Source organism: Coturnix japonica, chromosome 1 (assembly GCF_054131305.1).
Source record: "Coturnix japonica strain WE chromosome 1, WE-NBRP24, whole genome shotgun sequence".
In the NCBI taxonomy this organism is placed as follows: domain Eukaryota; kingdom Metazoa; phylum Chordata; class Aves; order Galliformes; family Phasianidae; genus Coturnix; species Coturnix japonica.
The window spans coordinates 59,770,334-59,790,686 of NC_140663.1; the positions used below are offsets into that span (position 1 = coordinate 59,770,334).

General features: G+C 44.2%; 1 protein-coding gene across 50 annotated transcripts in view; it reads right to left on the reverse strand.

The window, feature by feature from the left end:
• Nucleotides 1-20,353, reverse strand: part of PPFIBP1 (PPFIB scaffold protein 1) — a 96,722-nt gene that overhangs the window by 37,864 nt on the left and 38,505 nt on the right. For 42 of the 50 annotated variants that reach the window (XM_085541502.1, XM_085541515.1, XM_085541500.1 and 39 more), the window contains exons 3-4: nt 10,192-10,353; nt 7,762-7,967 (exon numbers count right to left, since the gene is read on the reverse strand). In XM_085541502.1, the coding sequence (XP_085397628.1) occupies nt 7,762-7,967; nt 10,192-10,255 (270 nt within the window). In that variant the 5' untranslated portion in view covers nt 10,256-10,353. Of the gene's footprint in view, nt 1-2,044; nt 2,281-7,761; nt 7,968-10,191; nt 10,354-13,475; nt 13,840-16,032; nt 16,074-19,668; nt 19,690-20,353 lie in introns of those variants that run through there. The other 8 variants (XM_085541369.1, XM_085541315.1, XM_085541385.1 and 5 more) reach the window with 6 other exon arrangements.

Consider the following 20,353-nt stretch of genomic DNA (forward strand, 5'->3'; position numbering starts at 1 on the left):
ATGAAATGATAAGAGCCCTGGAAAGAACTGGAGATTGTTCTGTCACAAAACCAAACAAGAATATGTCCTGATGTAGTAAAGCAGCAGTAGTGCACTCTGCATAAAAGACCTCCTGTAGTATACAGAAAACAAAACATTGTGTACAACTCAACATCAGGTTGTCCTTTGCCTGAAATGTGGTAACTTCTCCGTAATAGCTGGGATTGACTGTAATATCGGAGCATGTCTTAGCTATGGAAAGGCAGTCACTGTCTTCAGTCACTCTGGAGGAAAAGATGACAGCAAATGACAACACAGAGAGGCCACAACATCAGTTTTTTAAAGTAGCAGCCCCAGCCTCTTCCGTAGCAATGCAGAGACCAGGGAGCATCAGGCAATGGGCAACAGCCACCCAATGCTCTATCACATCTCTCTCCTGCTCTGTCCTCTCCCCAGGAAAAACAAAGTTGATGGCTGGTATGATTTTCCTTCCAGACAGAGAGAAAGGAAGAGAGGAGATGACAGAGCCCAGCAACCATTGCATCATGCGCCTACTCAAAAAATAAAAATAAAGTATTGGATTCAACAGCAACTGTAAAGAGTATTTGGGGCAGCTGGTAGTTCTGGACCAAATTTATATTGTCAAAGTCAATACCAGATTAACACAGTTTACAAGCTGTGGAAGACAAGCTTTTCCATTTTCCGAAGAAGGGTCTTTTTCATCAGCAATTTAGAATTTATCTTCAATTAAGAGGTTCAACTTTGCATGTGTTTTCAATTTAGGGATTAATTGCAAAGCACTGTATGGGAAGAAAATGCAGATTTACCAATACAATCCTAATCCTAAAAACAAAAGAGCAATTGTCACGATGCCACTGAGGCTTCTCAGAAGTTTGAGGTTAGGCATTTACTTAAAATGCCTTACAAGATCAGATCCAGTGCACTTAAAACTCCACAAGATCAATCCTTCGCTAATCTACTGTGTATGTGTAAGCTTTGTCCGCAGACATGCAAGTGTCAAACCCCACACTGCCCTATGGAGAATTATTCCTGTAATAAGGAGATGCACCACAAACTTTCACAGCTTATATGTCATCGGCCTTTAATCCACTATTCCTAAAAATTAAGTTAACATCCCAAGCCACAGGAAAAAAGTTTCTAACAGCTGCCTCTTTAAGCATCCTAAAACAAAAACATTTAAAGAAATCTTTCCTCTTACTTGCTGAATTCTCCTTTCAAAAACAGAACCCAGTTTTAGCTTACTGGAGCTGATTCCTCTATTATCCTTCATTTTCTTTTCTGCTTTTGAGACAGCATAAGCAGAACAAATCACACTGTTCTTGCTGCAGATGCAAGTTGATTTTTCTAAGAGGCACTGCCACTCCACAGCATTATTCCCTCATACAGCAGATTACACAGTTCTGACCACCACAGCCCAGACAACATTTGGGCAAGTGGGCTGTCCCTGACATCTCTTTCCTGACCATCTGGAGTTAAATTAGAGCTCATCAACATGCTTAAGTTGTTCAGATTGTTATAATACACATTACCTACACTTAGCTAAGCACTGCTACCATCGCTTGGTCTGTTTTCACAGTGTTGAACCAGTTTGTGTGGAAGCCCATCACTGCCCTCTGGAACCTGCACCTCCCCTGATGTTCAGCCTGTTCCACATGCTGACAGCAGGCATGCTGAGGCTTTCCCAAAGTTTACAGATAGATCCTCCCTACATGAAGAACGGTGAAAAGAAAAAAAAAACAACACATGCATTTAAAATTTCTGCATTGTGTTCTAAAGCCTTTCAAATAAGAGTGAATTCTGAAAGAAAAACAGATCAAGACAGGTTCACTATGAGGATTACCTGAAACATTTTCTAAATACAAGTAGCACAGCTGTTGAATTGCACTTGAAGATGCAATCGTCTCAGAATATTCTGTTTCTCCAGCAGCAGCTCAGCTGGTTTCTTGCACAGCAGAGACTAAATGCTAACTCCCTGACAGCGCTGCCCAGCTATGGCTCGTCACTGGGAGAAATGCAGGAGCCTGAGCAAGTGGAGATACCCTACCTTATTTAGCCAGACGCAGTGCCCGTGGATATCCCAGCTGTACTCCATGCTGCTTGCAGCTATCTTCATGCACAGAGGGATGTGAGTGGCCGTGGCAGGCAGCAGAGGTACAGAGCAGAAGGAGCAGCACCCAGCAGTGCCGTCAGGGCTCCTCCAAACCCGGGCAGGGGGTTAATCAAGGGCAGGGCTCCCCGTCTCACCAGAGCTGCAGGAGAAGGTGGCACCAGGCGGGAGATGTGGGAAGTGGAGCTCCGGCTCAGGCGGAGCAAACAGCTCCTTCAGGAATTAACACATCAAAGCCCGGGAAACTCAATCCCTCTTCTTGCCAAGAGGAGCTGGAGCCTCATAGGTCTGTAAGTAGAGCAGGGACCCTGGCATGCACACTGCTCCCTTCTCCCTGCTGCAGGACAATCGGATGAGGGCTTTCTCTTCTCTATAGACTCTTAATTGTGAGAGCAGGAAGAGCACATGTAATTCATGTGTAGGTGCCAAGAAAAAGAGGAAGGAAGCAGCAGACTAAATGGTCCCAGATGTTACCAGTGGCTTGTCCCAAGTTTATGTTGTACTCTAAATCACATAAAATGCAACAATAATAACCGGCGTTCACCCTCATGTTTCAGTCCCAATGCACCCAGTACCTTCAGCAGCACAATAAATCCCAACTATTTTTGGCCACCAGAGCCTAGCTCCGCAAGTCCCATGATTATCTAAAAAAGCACAGCTTTTAATTTGAAAAATGAACGTTTACTACTCATGTTGGTAGACTAAAAAGTCTCAAAAACAGGAATGCCGAATAATCTGGAATAAAAAATGAGAGCAGCAGAAGAAGAGCAGCTGTGCTTTTCAAGTTAAACAGAGGCATTCGGGATTCAGAATGGTGATTTTTGAGTGCCGTACCATTGCGGTTACCTTGCATTCCAGTGCAAGACTGTACAGGTTGTTCTCACCACTGATAAACTCTGCCAGGGATGACAATGCCGTGCCAAGACATGCTGATAATGAACCCACGTCATCTTCCAATATTAAAAGCAAATCAGTCTGGATGATCATTCTTATCAAGAAGCATTTCAAGAGTTTTCAGAGGTAGATCTCTCGTGATGAAAAAGTATTACCAGGAGGCAGTTTATAATGACAGACTGATGGAGAATCACAAGGCTCCTTTCATTCTGTAGCTCAAGGAGAGATCTCAGACAGGTGCTTGGCAGTAAAACCTATGTGCCACACATTACTTTCAATAGCTAAACTCAACATAAGCACAAGCTGAGCCAAATGAATGCACTGCACGCCCACACTAAGACAATCGAACAACAAACGTTGGTTTGAAGACAAGATGTTTCCATGAATAAAAAACATGAGACGACTTCTGGCTAACCAAACCACTTCCACCACTTGGGAATCACCCTGTCTTCCAGACAGGAAAGTCTATCTCTGTGAGACTACAAGCTGTGTTTATCCAACCAGGGAAACCTCCCTCTGAAATGCAATAGCCTCTGTGATTAACTCTCACTACACTCAGGAAGAAACAACTTCTGAAAGAATGTCAAAAGCTGAGGTTGGTCTGTGAGATGTCTCTCTGGCTTATACAGGTCTCTATGGAGACCACTGTCACCTTGAAGCATTCTTTGAGAAATCTTTGAAGGCCATTAAGTTTCTCTCTTTTTTTAAAATACCTGCACCATATTCAACACACAGTGCCACAGAGAGTTATAAAAGTTAAAATCACAATTGCACTTGTTGCTATGGACCATGATGAGCTTTACAGAATAAGTCATAGAATATCCGGAGTTGGAAGCGTCCCACAGGGATCACTGCGCCCAACCCTTGGCTTAACACAGGACCACCCAAAATTCAAACCCAATATCTGTGTTGTCATCGAGCTCTGGCACTTGGGGCCGTGCCCACTGCCCTGGGCAGCCTGTTCCACATGGAGACCCTGTCCCCCACCCACCCCTCCCCTGGCACAGCTCCATGCCGTTCCCTCAGGCCCTGTTGCTGTCACACAGAGCAGAGCTCAGCGCTGCCCCTCTGCTCCCTGTGAGGAGCTGCAGCCGCCATCAGGCCTCCATCAGCTCCTCTGCTCTTGGCCCAGCACATCAAGGAGCCTCAGACACTTTGGAACTGCCCATCCACATTCACCCTTCACCCCCCTTTTTAACCCAGCTTCTTTCCTCTTTCTGGGAAGGTTGATTCAATAAAACATATTTTTAAATAAATAAATAAATAAATCAGAAATAAAATTGTTGCTTACTTCAGCTGAAGAGAAAATGCAACAACTAGAAGCAATTCTTTTGAGAATTATTCTTCAAGCAACAAATAGATCAACATCCCGCTGCTGGCATTTCCAACAGCCCCAACGCATTGGCCTTAGCCTTGCGAGAAGCAGAATTTCCAATTGAGATGGTCTTGCTACTGGTGACCATGTTCCAGATTGCTCACATGTCTATATTCAAACCAGAAGCTCCATAACCAGACTAGAGCATAGGTTTTATTAAAGCACACATCAGAATATATTATGCACTTCTGTTGATTAGAAGCAATCTGAAAAGCCTCAAGACTTTGGAACAGTTGTGATCTACAAATGCATTTCACAGCTGGTCCCCAGAGCAAACATATCATCCTAGCACTTCAGAGCTTAGAAAAGGCTTCAGTTGTTTTCTAGACTTTGAACAAACAGTCTCATTTCCAGTTTAAATTGCAGCATTCACCTGCCATCCATTTGTACATGGAGACGTGCGCAGGGTTTCAGCAACACAGAGATTAGTTTTCAGCTGCAAATGGACAACTGGAAATGACATGTTGCAGTTAAACCAGCTTATTTGTGCAAGACAATGCCACGCTTACAACTTCTCTGACTCCCCAGGGGGACCATCTGATTAGTCCTCCTGGAAATGCTCCGCCAGATGTCCGGGCTCTGCACATGTGTTCTGTTGTCACGTGGCCATCTAGCATCCACTGGTTAAAGAACTCAGGATAAGGCACTGTAACTCTTTAGTCCCTTCTGAGTACTTGTCGCAGACTTCTTTACTAGAATACATGCACACTGAGAAGAGCAGAAAGGAGGAGGTCACAGAGTGGCTTTGGGACACAAGGCAGCCCATTTGGACATGGCAAAACTGAATCCTTTGCCTTATTGTACTGAAGCGATAAACTTCAGGAGACTGTGTTCAGACCCTTTTTCCAACTAGGGCATCAGCAGTTTCTCTCTGGAGGCCAGGAGAGGATTTTTCTCTTGTGACACACTGTTTGGCAGCAGTGAACACTATTTTTGTTTTCCTCTGAGACACGAGAGACGTGGTTACAGCTTTGGATGGGACGTCACGCACCAGTTCTAGCAGCTTTGAATAGCCTGGTGAATGTAACTTGTTCATGCATTGAGGATTAAACCAATTTCACACCAGGGAGGTGTTTTCCCTTCTTCTGTAAAAAATGAAAGCCTTCCTGCAGATTGCCTGGGCACTTTACTTAATACCTGCCCTGCTAAGACAGGGATGGTGACACTGTTGGCACCTATAAATCCCACAGTCTTTACCTGGAGCACAGTACAAAGCCCAGCTTTCAGTTTTTACTGCTAGGGGTTTTTAAGGATACCAGAGAGAATCAAGTAATAATTTCAGACAAACTGAGAAAAATAGCAGTAATAGTTATTTTCTGCTATCTTTTACAGAATTGTTTTTAGTACTCAGGAGGCTGTAAGCTGAATAGCACAACAGAGCCCTTCCTGTTCACAGCTGCAATGAAAACCATTACTGCCTCACCAAGATGCAGTGATCCATGTCAAATGAGTCTGAAGGATCTCATTCCAGCTCCTAGCAGCCAGGCATCCCTGAATCACACGTTTGCAGCCCCACAGGGCAATGTCTGCCCTTCACCTCAGTAATCTCAGCAGACACTGCAGCCTCGAGCTGTGCTGTTGGGCTCCTTTACTCCAGAATAACATGTGTCAGACCGGCATTGCTAAACAATGGACTACCAATAACCATGCACGCCATGGGGAGAAGTTAATTTTCTAAGACTGTTTATGTGGCACATGAGCATTTGTTTTTCAAGGCCATGCTTGCACGAAACCTGTGAAGCCTCTTTACTTCTGCTCCAGACGGAGCGCAGACTAGTTACAGCGATGTTCACTGCTGTATGTTACAGGAGAAAGAAACGCTGATGCTAGCAGGATCTCTGCATTTTTCAAAGATTTGATTGAATGTCACTTCTGCCTCCTCCTCCCCATCTTAATAATGTTGACTATGGTACTGACAGTGGGGGTGAGAGCCAAGTCCCACTGTGGAGTCAGTAGAAAAGCTCCTGCGTGTTTCAGTAAGTTTGAGGTATTTTGAAATGAGGAGTCCAAAGCAAAATAAAATCATTTCTAGAAAGAAACAGCACTCTCCCCTCAAATCTTTTCACAAGAGCTACTAAAGCTGTGTTATCCTGGTTCCCTTCTTGTCCTAGGGTGCTGCACCCATCCTACATACCGCTAGGTGGCACATCAGGTCACACCAAGCCAAGCTCACTGCATCCTAATGTCAGGTTGTGCTCTCAAGGCACAGGCTTTGCAGCAATGCCGGCGGGGCTGCTCATGGCAGAAGCGCGTTGGGCTAAGGTGTAGCATGCTCCAGCTGAGCTCAGAGATAAAACTGACAGAACAATGCATCCCATACTATCAGCCATAGCCCCATGGAGACCAAACCCTTTCTGAGAGGGGGTATCGTGTCAATCCTGGGAAGGGAAAAGGTGATTGGCAGCTTCCCATGTTGACAGCCACCAACAGTAGCAATGCATTGGGTGCAACACAGAGCCAGCACAGCTGGACAGGCCAACATCAGACCAGCATTCAACAGTTAGCAAGCTGCAAACCAGCAGCGCACACCCTCAGCTGCCATAATAGTTGCAGGCTGACTTAAACCCCGAAGCACAGCCTCCGGAAAGAAGCCTTGATTTCCACCGTGAGAGCATCTCTGAAATCTGTGCATACCTACACAACTACAGCAGAGCAAACTGCCACAGTTTGAGCACAAGGACTCTTTGGTGGCCCTGTTAGGATGTCACCAGTCACAGAGCACACAGAGGCAAAACCAGTCAGAGCTTAGACAATGACACCATGTAACTTACCCTTTGATAAACACATTTTCTTTCCCACTGCACTTTTCATGTAGCCCCCATTTTTAACTCCATTTGATTTTGGGGAAAACCAAGACATAGGGAGATAACAGCCTTACTAGATATATTTTGGTGTATTTTTAAAACATAGATGAGAGAAAGTGGTGGATTTACAAACACAGAAAACATAAATACTGTTTAGTTCCTAGGTTAAACGGATGCTGAGCTTTTACTACTCACTTCTGTTATAAATCAGGTAAAGAAACCCAGTGACACCTCCAGCCCCTGTAGAAAATACACTGCCAAAAAAGCTTTTTAGTGAAAAGTTCATATTGAGAGCAACTTTTTTTTCCATGTATGTGTCCGACTCCTATAAAAATGTCTATTCTCAATCCTCTGAAACGAAACTTCATTTACTGAAAACGTTTTGCCCACCAAAACAAGGCACAATGTACATCAAAGAAGGCATAAGTCAAGTCACTGCATGAGGCACTGGGCAGCAGCTTTTCTGAGGCCCCACGGCAACACCTCTGAAACAAAACCCTGTACATTTGCTTTTATGAAATGCACCCAAGAGCTTCCAACTGCCCTGCATAAAACATGGGTGAAAGAAAGTGAGACGGTACCATTTGACTTTGAAGCCATTCAATCAGAGCCTCTGCTGTTGAGTCTGGGACCTGGCAGCGCAGACCCTCTCTCTCATCTGCCTCCATCATCTCCAGCAAGCCTCGCAGGTCCTCCACCAGATGCAGTGCCCGCAGGCCCCCCATGAAAGGGGAAGTAGGGGACTGGCAGTCAAAAATGCCATTGGAGTATTCCAGTGCCTTCGAACCTGGGTAGAGTAAAAACACACAGTGAGGCATAGAATAAGCAGATTGGACCATGGGAGCCATGGGAGACCTGCAGTAAGGATTAGAAATGTCATGTGGCATTTGCTGATGGTGGGAACTGATCTTAACCAAATTCAGTGCAGGTGATGCATCCTGCCCCCTCCCTGCACTGTGCCCTGTATCACCTTGCAATTTGGAGAGGGGTAAGCCCTTACAGACATGTGTTTGGAGTTTCAACATCTCTGACAGTTTTAGTGGACAGAAGGAGGTGGGCTGATGAGACAGAAGACGTGTGTTACAACAGTGCCCAGGAGCTCAAAGCATAGGCTGGGCTGCTGCTCTCAAGGATATATCAGAGACTGAAAGCACTGTAGAGGGAACAGGCTTAGCTGATAATGCTTTGAGTCACCCTGCAGAGGCTGCACGACCCAAGTCAGATGCTGATGGTTTCCAGAGGAAGCTGTACTCAGTACTTTTCATGCACAAATTTGTTACGCTGCTCTAGTGCACTGCAATTTTGTTATACTTTCCCAAGAATTGAGAGACATATGAAGACAAGTGAAAAGACTAAATCACTTCAACAAGGAAAAAAAAATGAAGTTCAGCAGATAGATGTTAGCACTGATGCTCGCATGTTAATAAAGAAAATATATCTCTCATTTGCATAAACTCACAGTATTTATGTTTGACCTACATTAAAAGTTGCTGTATGTTAAGGAAGGAAGGAAACTACAAATTCAGGATTAAAGTTGATTTTAATAAACCCAGCTAATTCCAACTAGGATTTCAGCATACTGATTTGTGACCTTAATACTGTAAAGCCTCAGCACAATGAGATGTGCTCATGACAGAACACCAGCTTCTGTACTGTCAACTTTTGGAAACTACAGAGATATGCCATACATGCCCTGTCATGAACCTTCATTCATCTCATCTGGGAAGCCAAAAAAACGCAAGCATAATTCCCTTCAGAAAAAAAAATAGAGAGAAATCCTCACAAAAGCATAACAGCGGGTATCCTTTTATTGTATCATTTATTAAGTCCACTTAGATACATGGATAAATTAGGTCTGTGGCAAATTAAATACCTCAATAGCACTTTTTTTTATATACATATATATATTAAATCTTATTCTGCCATAACCAACTTAGGCTCTTGGAAACACAGATGGCGCTATCTGATCTGAATACCAGTATCTACTTGTGGAAATTTCCAAAGTCACAGCCTAAATGTATTTTTAGAGATCATTAGGATCCAACTGAATCCACTTCACACGTGTGCCTGCTATACGTGCTTAATACTTTTAAGAAAACTGCAGAGAAAAGTTGTTGTTTAAGCAAAACACACACACACTACGATTTTTTTTCCCCCTTGAGGGAAACTATTTTAGATGGAACTGCTAAAGATTTCATAAACCTTGTTGCTACCGTTACAGAATATTTTCTCATCTTGGGTAGCCGTTTGTATAGCTATGCAGGAGTAAAATTGAAATATTAACTTATTGCTGCCTTGCTGCCCTGTGTTGTGTATTTATATTATTTTCTATCTCACTATATTCAACATAAAAAGGAATCCTCGCCTGTATAAGAAATAGTGTGGCCAGCAGGAGCAAAGAAGTAATCATCCCACTGTACTCAGCTCTGGTGAGGCTGCAACTCAAGTACTGCGTTCAGTTTTGGGCTCCTCACTGCAAGAAAGACATCGAGTCCCTAGAATGTGTCCACAGAAGGGCAATGAAACTGGTGAGGGATCTGAAGCACAAATCTTATGAGCAGCTGAAGGAGATGGGATTGTTTAGCCTGGAGAAGGGGAGGCTCAGGGGAGACCTCATTGCACTTTACAACTTCCTGAGGAGGGGCTTGGCCTCTTCTCCCAGGCAACAAACAGGGCCCGAGGAAATGGCCACATCCCTGGCAGTGTTCAGCAGGCATCTGGATGAGGAGCTATGAGATATTTAGTAGTTTGCTGTAGCTACAGTAATGGAGGATGGTTGGACTAGATGATCTTGTAGGTCCTTTCCAACCTCATGATTCTATGGTTCTACGATTCTATGTGTGTTAGAGCATGCAATACACCCTCTCCATTTGCCTCCAATCTCTAAGTCACAAGGCAAGATGCCTAACAAAAACACCAGAACATTTGGACCCCAGCCTGGCACTCCACATTCTGAATATGAAAAAGGAGGACTGAAGCAGTTAAATGAACAAGCAGCTCCAAGCTTTTACCTGCTATTATGCCATCCATCTGCTCCAAAGCCGCAGCAAGCATGTCACTTGCATCACTCATCATCTTCTCTCTTCTTGGGGACAATCTCCAGCTACACCACAAGGAACAATAAAACACCAGTAGTGCAGGTTGGATCCAGAGCCTCAAGTCAGCAATTCAATCTGCAAAAGAGAATTTCACTTCACTACATGTTCTCTGAATTCAGGCACCACCATCATTAAACCAGTAACCAAACAGGATAATCAGTGCCCACAAGATGCGAGCCATTCATCATCAGAATTGAACAAGAATTCTGGAGAATCAAAGCACCAGCTTAATGACCCGGTTCCATCTTTGGCACTTCAGAGAATCTTGCACAGAAGACAAAGGCCCTTTAATGCTAATGGGACACAGCAACTCAGATTTAAATCCCGCTAAAGACATTGTTTCCAGCCTAGTGGTGATCCATGCTGTAATGCTGCACCTGCTCTCACCATGAAGCTCCTGAAAATCAGAACTGGACCTCAGAGTATTTCCAGAGATCAAGTCCAGAAAAATTGGCTCACTTAGCAGCAGTCTACTTGGAATAGAGCTGAAACCACAGTGAGCTCAAGGACAGCACTGCTGTGAGGTAAGCACACGCTCAGGTACTTGATGGAGCTGAGGCCACAGAGGCCTGAGGCGCAGCTGATCCTTGCAGCCCAGCACAACAGACACAAGCCATGGAAACAGCTCAGACTGCCACAGCTTTCATCTAGAGCAGGATAGGATAATTCTCCTATAAGCACATTCGTAGAACACAGTTAAACAAACACCAGGAAGGAAAATGCACTTTAACCTTTTGCAAACCCTGCCATTTGTTTTTTGTAGTAGGCCGCAAAGCTGCTGACATTTGACCCAACGTAAGTGATTAAGAAAGTAGGTCACAGTACCTCTGGTTTAAGTCCTGGAACAGAGTCTACTAATACCAAAACGTATCAGAAATACATGTTATAAACTACATGTTCCCTCCTACAGATCACCTTATTGGTTTGTCCCAGCTGTGAGGTAGCTGTTACCGGAGGCTGCCAGCCAGCATTGCTGAAATGACCTGAAACACCAGCAAACACTTCATTTGATGGATAACAACATGCATAAAGAAGGTCCAAACCCTACGATAACTTTTGAATGACAACACAAAGACAAATGCTCTTTTGGCAAATGCCTTGCTTTAATATTACTTAGTTGCCAGAGTTATAAAAGCCAAGAGAACTCTAGGAAAGCTTGAAAGAACTTCAAAAAGTCAAAACAGCTGGAAGACAAGGTGTTGCAAACCTTTACAAATGTAGAAGCACCACAGTTGGAGACTTCCAGCCTTCAAGGAGGTAGGGTCTGATTTTAAACACCATGTAATTAATACATTTCAAGTAGTATGACACCTGCACAATATGCAGCTCCTGCAAGATATATATAGTCCAATGCCTCTATGCCTGCTTAAAAGGTTCAAGAAACTCAGTTTTTGCAATGGTATTCACATGGACAATTCTGAAAATAGTCTCACATCCTTTCTCTTCTAGGATTTCCTGGTTCCAATATCCAGATCCTGACAAAATCTAGCAAGATTAGGCATGTACGAGCACTGAGTGCAAATGACTGACATCATTGGATTTCTCTCTGCAAACCAAGAGTACACAGCCCCAGAACTGCTGCTTTACAGACAAAATCCTGATTCCTTGTAGCTCCATGTGGAAAAGGATCACCCACAAAATTACAACAGCCAATTAATAAACAGGAAATGGGAACACCTATCTCAACAGTGTGCTTTAACACCTGATGGGAAGCAATAAAGACTACAGAGCCAGGCTCCCTGCAGCACCCTGTGACAGGACAAGAGCCAATGGGAACAAATTAAAACAAATGAAATTCCATGGAAACATTTTATCTGCAGGCTCAAAGTCTGATATAATGAAGGAGAACTCTATCCCTTACCACATCTGTTCACATTGCGCCCCTTATTTTTCACCTTATGCTTAGGAAATACATTAAGTAGAAGCAAGGAGCTGTTAATTTATACTCCCACAATACAACTACAGCAAGAGGCTCAGATAATCTCCCTTTGCACTTCATTTAGGCACAGCCCCCCCAGCCCACAGACAGTGGGAGGGCCAGCATCCAGGACGCCTCCAGTGTTCCCTTGCTATCACCTGGCCCTACCTCAAAGGCCAGCAAAATGTCAGCCTGCACACGGCTTCCTCCTCTGCTACCCCTAAAAGGAGCCATGCCACGAGGACACTTCCACCATCCGTGGAGCACCTTTTAACTGCCAGAACAAGCCTACAGCTGAGTAACTTGGAGAAGCAAAAGGAAAAAAAAAAAGCCCCTAACCAAACAGCTGGACATGATGCAATGAGATCCTGTCTGCCCAGCTATTTGGTCCTAAAAGTGGTCACTGAAAACTCGGATGGAACAGCACATCCTGCTCTGGCCACCTTCCTAGTACAGTACATCCCATCCAGCAGTCAGGAAACAAAACTGTTGCAATAAAAAACAATACTGGAAGCATTCTTCCCTTGTAATGGCATAGAATCCCTTTTATCCTTTGCACATCATCACCAGCACATAGGGAGCGGATGGGCAGGGAGGAAATCCAAGACCTCATACACCAGCAGACTAAAGAACCAAAATGCATAGAAAAAGATAAGACAACAAACAGCAGGAGGCAGAACATGGAAAGGGGAGGTGCAGGGAGGAGACAAACAAATGCAATTATTATAGAAGTCGTAAATCAGAGTCCTTTGTGGATTATAGAAAAGGACTATATTGTAACATCAGATGATTACTCACTGTGCCTACCAAAGGGCAGCGACTTCACAGAGCTTGAGAGAAGCCCGTGCCGACCACTAAACCTTTCCTGTTAAACATGCTCCTTTCTTTGCTTTGCTTTTTACAGCCCTGTTCTAATAGAAAGATAACCTGGAGAAAACTCACAGGCTTTTTTTTTTCCTTCCAGAGTCAGCTAACAAGTAAAAATCCTAAAAAAAGTTCCTTAAGAAAATCAGGAATAGGTAATATTTCAGAGGGTGTTGAGCGGTTTCAGTTTCTTTCATTCACAAGAATCAAAAAGGGAAATCTTTTTAATGCAGGCAGATCTATGACATGGTAGATGAACAAGAAACCACAGCACACACAGAGACTGGGGAGAAGGCTGAAATGCACTTCCAGCAGAACACAGCCGAGAGCACACCTGGGAGGAAGGCAGTGGCAGCACCCTGTCTGGCAGACCATTTAAACAAGCCTTCCCTTGCTTTCCAAGAGAACGACTTACCTTTCATATTCCTCCAGTGAATACACACAGTCAGTGCAAGCTGGGGCGGGGGGGTTGTTCAATTGTTTTTCATAAGAAGCAGGTCCCTCTTCTAAGAGCTCCCAGCTGAACACTGAGCTCACACTGACAGGAACAAGCACTGCTTCATCGAGACTGTATTTACAATCCACCATTTAAAAGAACTGAAAACATACACATGCCGTTATCTCCTCTATCGGCTGCAATCAATCCTGTCACCGGCTGACATCTCCGCTGCATCCCTGGCTGTTAAGAGAGATTATGCTAGTTGGCTTTACTTGCTTAATGTCCTCTCTTCTGGTCCCGACACAGCAGCCTGGTTGCTAGGGCTATGGCTATGCTGTTCACTTTTCAGTAGGTGGAGATTTTTTATTTTTATTTTTGAATGACATACAAACCCTCCGGCTACAGAGCTAGCAAAGATATATTCCAAACCATTTACAGAGGAAACACAACACTCCCCTGCAAATCAATCCAAAGAAAGCTACAAAAACAGGGGGCTTATGAGCTCTGTGAATGGGAACTGCAGTCATACAGGAAAACTGTCAGAATATAGATTTCACAATCAGACATTTAATGAAGATGGCAGACCTTAAAAATATAAATATATATATACAGTGCTCAAATGTTTTACATGCACACAGGAAATTATCTTCTCCCCACCCAGGGGCTCTCCCTTTCCTAGATCAAATAATACACCCTGAGGCAGCTAGGAACAATATCTCCAAGCCCAACGTCCTCTCTTTATTTATTTTCTGGCCTCATTCTGAACATCCACATCAGGTGGAAAATACACCTGGCTCTAAAGCACAAAGATCCACAGAGCTGAAGCAAATCAGCTGCCTCCCAGCAGCTGGAAGGACACACCATGCCCTGATTGCAGCCCAGAGAACCACAGTCTGGCCTTTTCATCCCACCTGCCTTCCTTCCCACGCACATGCTCTGCAAATGTTCGGCATTAGGAAAGAAAGCATCAGCTACAGATTATTCTTACAATGTGATGCAATAAGATGGATGGCTTGAGTTTCCCGGCTCTCCCAGTGCAACACAGAAGTCTTTAAAACAGGAAATTTTGATACACAGAAATGGAAAATCTTGACCGCTGAAAAGAATGAAAAAAGAACCCTGAAGGCCAGGCTATTGCCCTAGCAGTCTGCCACAGAAATGAAATAAAAAAGCCCACAAACTACAGTCATATTTTATGGGCAGGGTGGGGCGAGGGAAAGTGTTCCATAGCAGAAGCAAGAACCCCGCTTCACTTTGCTGTAAAAATTAATGTCACTGTACTCAGTCCTGCACTAAGAGACGACTGTTTGAGATACCCGAAGAGTCTTCTGGAGCAAATCTCACCTTGCAACACAAAAACAATACACCTTAGCAATTAATTTCTATAAGGTAAAGCTCTGTTTCAAGAAGACAAATGTCATTTCAGACACACAGTGACACCTATCTGTGCTGTTATTTGCTGACCAGAACAGAAACAGAAAGTCTTATGTGCAAAATACCTTACAATAACAATTAAAGATTACTCCAAATGAATTCCTTTTTTAATCCCTCACATCATTTCTCACGGGATGCTTCGAAGATGTTCAACTACAGTGCTACCAGTCAGCAGCATTTTATCACTTAGTAACGAATACATTCAGAAGAAAACCACATCCCATCTGCCACCTCACAGGCATGAAGTGTCAAGAAGCTTCCTGACACCTGAAGATCACCTGCCAGGAGACTGCTGGCATGGACGGTCTATGATGGGCAGCCACAGGACCAGACAATGTACTCCCACCTGGACCTGGACATGTGCTATGAAAGGTAGCTGCTCCATTTCAGGAGGATGGCTATAAGGAGAACCATCCCTAAAGAATTTATTTCCTGTGCAGGTGATGGAGCACAGGCACAAGTTGCCCAGAGAGGTTGTGGAGTCTCCTCCTTGAAGATCTCCAAAAGTCTCCTGGATGCGGCCTTGGGTACCCTGCTCTAGGTGCCCCTGCTTGAGCAAGGGCTGGAGCAGATGGACCCAGATGCCCTGTCAATCTCAGCCACTCTATGGTCCTGTGAAAGTAGAAGCCCAGTGGGGCTGTCCTCCAGCTACTACCAACCGGCAGGCTCAGCACCAGCCAAGGGCCAGACACCTGACTTTTCCAGATAACAGCTGTCCCTCACGAAGCACAGTTTTCATCATCTTCCAGTGGGCTCATCTTGGCAGGTAGGAACTGCCATACCAGTTAAAGATGCAAGACTTATCGGCACCAAGCATCTCACTTACTTTGAACTATGCAATAACTTTAGTACCAACCAGCTTAACTGCATACATTTTTCTGCACATTGCCTTAAAGTTTGTTAAACATAGGAGAAGTGGTGCAAAAGCTATGCCTTGACAAGACTAGCATCCTTCAGAAACCCTGACAGAGACACATACACAGCAAACAGCTTATCTAAACACACAAAGTCTCAAAGTTTATGGCTAACGCATAATACCCTGTTACAAAACAAGCTATTTAATCAGGTCTGCAGCATAGAAATCATTCTGGGTGCCTACCTCTGTTGTCCTACATTGTAGCAGGTCTTTGCTTGTTGTAACTGAAAGAAATTGAAAAAATTAAAGATGTGATGGGCTACTTTGTTCTGTGTTGCACAAGTTAGATCTGTGCTCTCCACGAGGGAGCGCTGCAAAGATGTGTCATATGAAAACCTGCCTGTAAACACTGTCTAAATTCATTTTAACTATTTATACACAAGCAATCCAAGGTCAAATTGAGGCTTACAGAAAAGTACAGGAACACGTCATTTAAGGCTGTTCACATTTTAATGATTAGCTATTCAGTAAATCCTTTCCACTACTCACATTAGGGCCCGAGAAATCAATGTTTTCCCATGTTTTACTTGGGTCCACTGGTTAGAAAACAATTGAGATATTCATTCCTCTCTCTGAGACTGCTATTGCAAGCAAGGAAATGCCTCACATTCCCCATCAATACGTTATTGACATGCAGTGGCCACACAAGCTATGAAACAAAGAGGCACTGTTGATCAAGAGTCTGAAAGGTAGTTCTTCAGAACAGTTTAAGAACCACTAAATGTGCTGTATAAACTTGTGTTTAGATCCAATTTCACAGCTCAGCTCACACCTCCTCCTTTTAACATGCTGAATGCAAAGACCAAATTCACAAGCCTAAAGATCTGATGGGGTTTAGATTTGGATTTTTGATCTTCAGGTCTAGATCCTGGATTGAGACCCACATCTTCAGAATCACCACAGTGCGAAGCCAAAGTAGAGTTCACCAATTATCAAAAGACCAGAAAATAAAGAAAATATGTTTTCACCAGCAAGGTGATGGGAGGCAACAGGTCGGCACAAAGGCAAAGCTGTGACCTCTGCAGGAACAGGAAAAAATCCCACCCTGGTCTTAACCCTCTTGTCTTCCTTTTCTTCTGAAGCAGAAAGAGTAAGGAAACTGGGAAGAAAGGTGGCAAAGGAAACAGTGACCTGCTTCTGCTTCCTCTCCAGCAGGAGAAAAAAACACGGAGAGTGGCTGCTTCCTTCTATCCTGAATCATGGAGAAGCTTCTGTGCATATGTAGGAGGCAGAATGTATGTAATTCTGTGCATATGTAGGAGGCAGAATGTATGTAATTCTGTGCATATGTAGGAGGCACGTGTCACCCACAGTCCCAACAGCAGGATGAGCAGTGTCAGCTTAACAACAGAGGAAGATGCAGCTCATGAGACCAAGAAGAATCTTGGCAGCCAGAAACTTAGAACATAATTGCATTGATGCATTTTTGAAGCCCAGCCAGCACAGCTCTGTAGCTGACACAAACTGATCTAGACTTCTGCAGGATGACAAGGTTACTGATGGAGTAAACCTGCAATCTGTGAGAGCCAAGGAAAAGCATCCACAGAATTTGAGAGAGATTCATCAACAAGAGAAAGAGCTGGCTGAATTTCATCAGTTAGCTTTATTGTAGAAAATGGGGCTTGAGGGGTACAGTGACCTGTTCCACGTGGGACCCATTAAAACTTCAAAATCTCACAGTATGGCTGCACATGGAGAGGAAACAAGGAAAACAGTCAAAGCATATGTACAGAGGGAAATGCCACGGCAACGGAAGGGATCATTTATTCTGTGGGAATATAACCTACATGACGTAATACGGTGAGGAGGCAGCACGCCAAGCACAGATAAGGAAGGAGGCAGTGAGCTGTTAAAGAGTGTGAAGATACTGTAATGGTAGGGCTGTCAGGCAATTGGTATAACAGAATCATAAAATGGCTTGGGTTGGAAGAGACCTTAAAGACCACTCAGTTCCAGTTTCTTCCTGTGGCAGGGCTGCCACACACCAGCTCAGGCTGCCCAGAGCTCCATCCAATCTGGCCTTGGACGTCTCCAGGGATGCAGTATCCGCAGCTTCTCTGAGCAGCCTGTATGAGCACCTCTCCATGCTTTGAGTTAAAAAAAAATAAGTAAATAATTCCTAAATCACCCCCCTCTTTTAGTTTGAAATCATTCCCCCTTGACACATCACTATCAGACAGTGTTAAAAGTCGATTCTCCTCTTGTTTCTAAGCTCCCGTTAAGTACTGGAAGGCCTCAATGTGGTCTCTCCAGAGCTTTCTTTTCTCCTGACTGAACAAGCCCAGCTCCCTCAGCGTTTCTTCTTAAGAGAAAAGTGCTCCAGCCCTCCAACAATCTTTGTGGACTCTTCTGGGCTCTCTCCAACTACCCCACATCTTTCTTGTGCTGCAGGCCCCAGACCTGGTCACATCTGGCCTCCAGGTGGGGCCTCACAAGGCAGAGAAGAGGGGGACAATCACTCCCTCACCTTGCTGGCCACCACTCTCTTGATGCAGCCCAGGATACTACTGGCCTCCTGGGCTGCAAGAGCATAATGCTGGCTCATGTCCAGCTCTTCATTCATTAGGACACCCAAGCCCTTCTTCACAGAACTGCTTTCAATGAGTTCTTACCCCAGTCAGTATACACACCTGGAAGAGCCCCGACCCATGTCCAACACCTTGCACCTGGACTTGCTGAACCTCATTACGTTAACATGAGCTCACTTTTCAGTTTGTCCAGGTCCCACTGGATGGCATCCCTTCCTTCTGTTCTATCAACTGCACCACACAGCTGGATGTCAGACTTGCTGAAGGCGCAAGGAACATGGTAGCTCACACTCCACACTGACAGCCAACAGGATGACAGCAATACCACCAACATCCATATAGAATACGGATATTCTATATGTACCAGAACTTCTTTCTGGTACACCAGCTCAATTCAGAAGGTGTTACCCTGCACCAGCTCTTCACATTCATAAAAAACATAAATTGAGAGAAAAATCCTTTATAAACATGTTTGTTTTGAAATATCTTCCAAGTTTCACTGCTCAAATGCCAAGAGACACCAGCACATCCTCCTGCCAGCTGGCTCAGAGGCACTGCAAGGAGATGAGGTAGAGACAAGGGGTAGAAGCACCACACAAACCTAGCAGAGGATAAACAAAGCCCTGGGCTATCCATGCTGCCCCCTGAAGGACCTCATGTCATTAAACTCAAGGCAGTTTACTATTTTGCTAAAGCTAGAAAGATGGAGTGCAAAACTAGTAGTATTAAGAGCCAATGATGTCCTTTATGTTGACAGTACTCCTACTGAAGCAGGCAAAGATACCAAAAAGTGGACCCACACATCACAGACTGCCACTGCAAATTTGATAATAGCTCCTATAATCATTTGTGTTAGCAATGGAATTTCGCATGAGCGCTCCAAATCAGCACATTGCCCTACATGAGGGGATGGGTCACACTGACATGAGTGGCTTGGCAAGGAAAAGCCTTGTTGGGAGGTGGACAATGCACAGCACCAGAAGCCTTTGAAGTTTCTTATCTAAAGGTTTTAAGAATTAATGTTTTCCTGATGTGATTTTAAAAAGCCTATGAGACTTGAGTTTACTTGCTACAGATCACCTGCTAAGTATGAAACAATTTTTTTTTAATTGTGTAGATAATGAAAAATGCCTGTTTTACTAGATACGGTAATACACTGAGCTTCATTACTGACTTCACTAACAACAGGCTGCCTTTAACAGACACGGCTCTAAAGCACTAAAATGGAGAACAAGATCATTTTTAACAGCAGTACAAGCCAGTTTACAACCCAGTCACAGAGCTGATGTACCTATAAACAAACTGATTCAGGTTCCCAGAGCAGACTAGGTCTTCTCAGGCAAATGGGTTAGCACATGTCACTCTATGCTGCCCAGCCAGAAGCACCACAATCCAAGTCAGCAAGTCTGAAACAAACCAAGGTGTGGTTAAAGCACACAGTAACAGTGGAGAAACATCGCCACTCACTGCTCTCCATCTTTCTGTGCCTGCAATGTGTTTGTGCCAGTTTACACCTCTGATACTCCAGCTGCATTCACAGACCGTTGGAAAGCCTGTTCTACCACCAACCTTGCAATATCTGGTTTCTCCCCAGACTCAAGATCTTACAAAGAAGTAATTTCACTAGGATCTTAGTTTTCATTAAGGAAAGGTAAAATAACAAAGCATATTAGAATCTAATGGTTGCTGAAGGAAGTTTGCTGTCATCTGAGAATATCCTGAGAGTCTGAACACAGGAAGCCCTTCATTTAAAATGCAGTACCATAAGGCATAGAAGGGCTGGGGACTGGGGGGAAGAAGGATCACCTGCTTTCTACACCGAGAAAAACCCACAATAGTATAGGCTGCTTAACTGTTTCCATGACTTATACACACCTTGGTAGCTCCTCACACACACACCCCTGGGCTCTGGGAACTGCTAGTATAACTCCTGCAATTAAAGACATCGATACCAGAATCTGTTTGCCAAAAGGGAA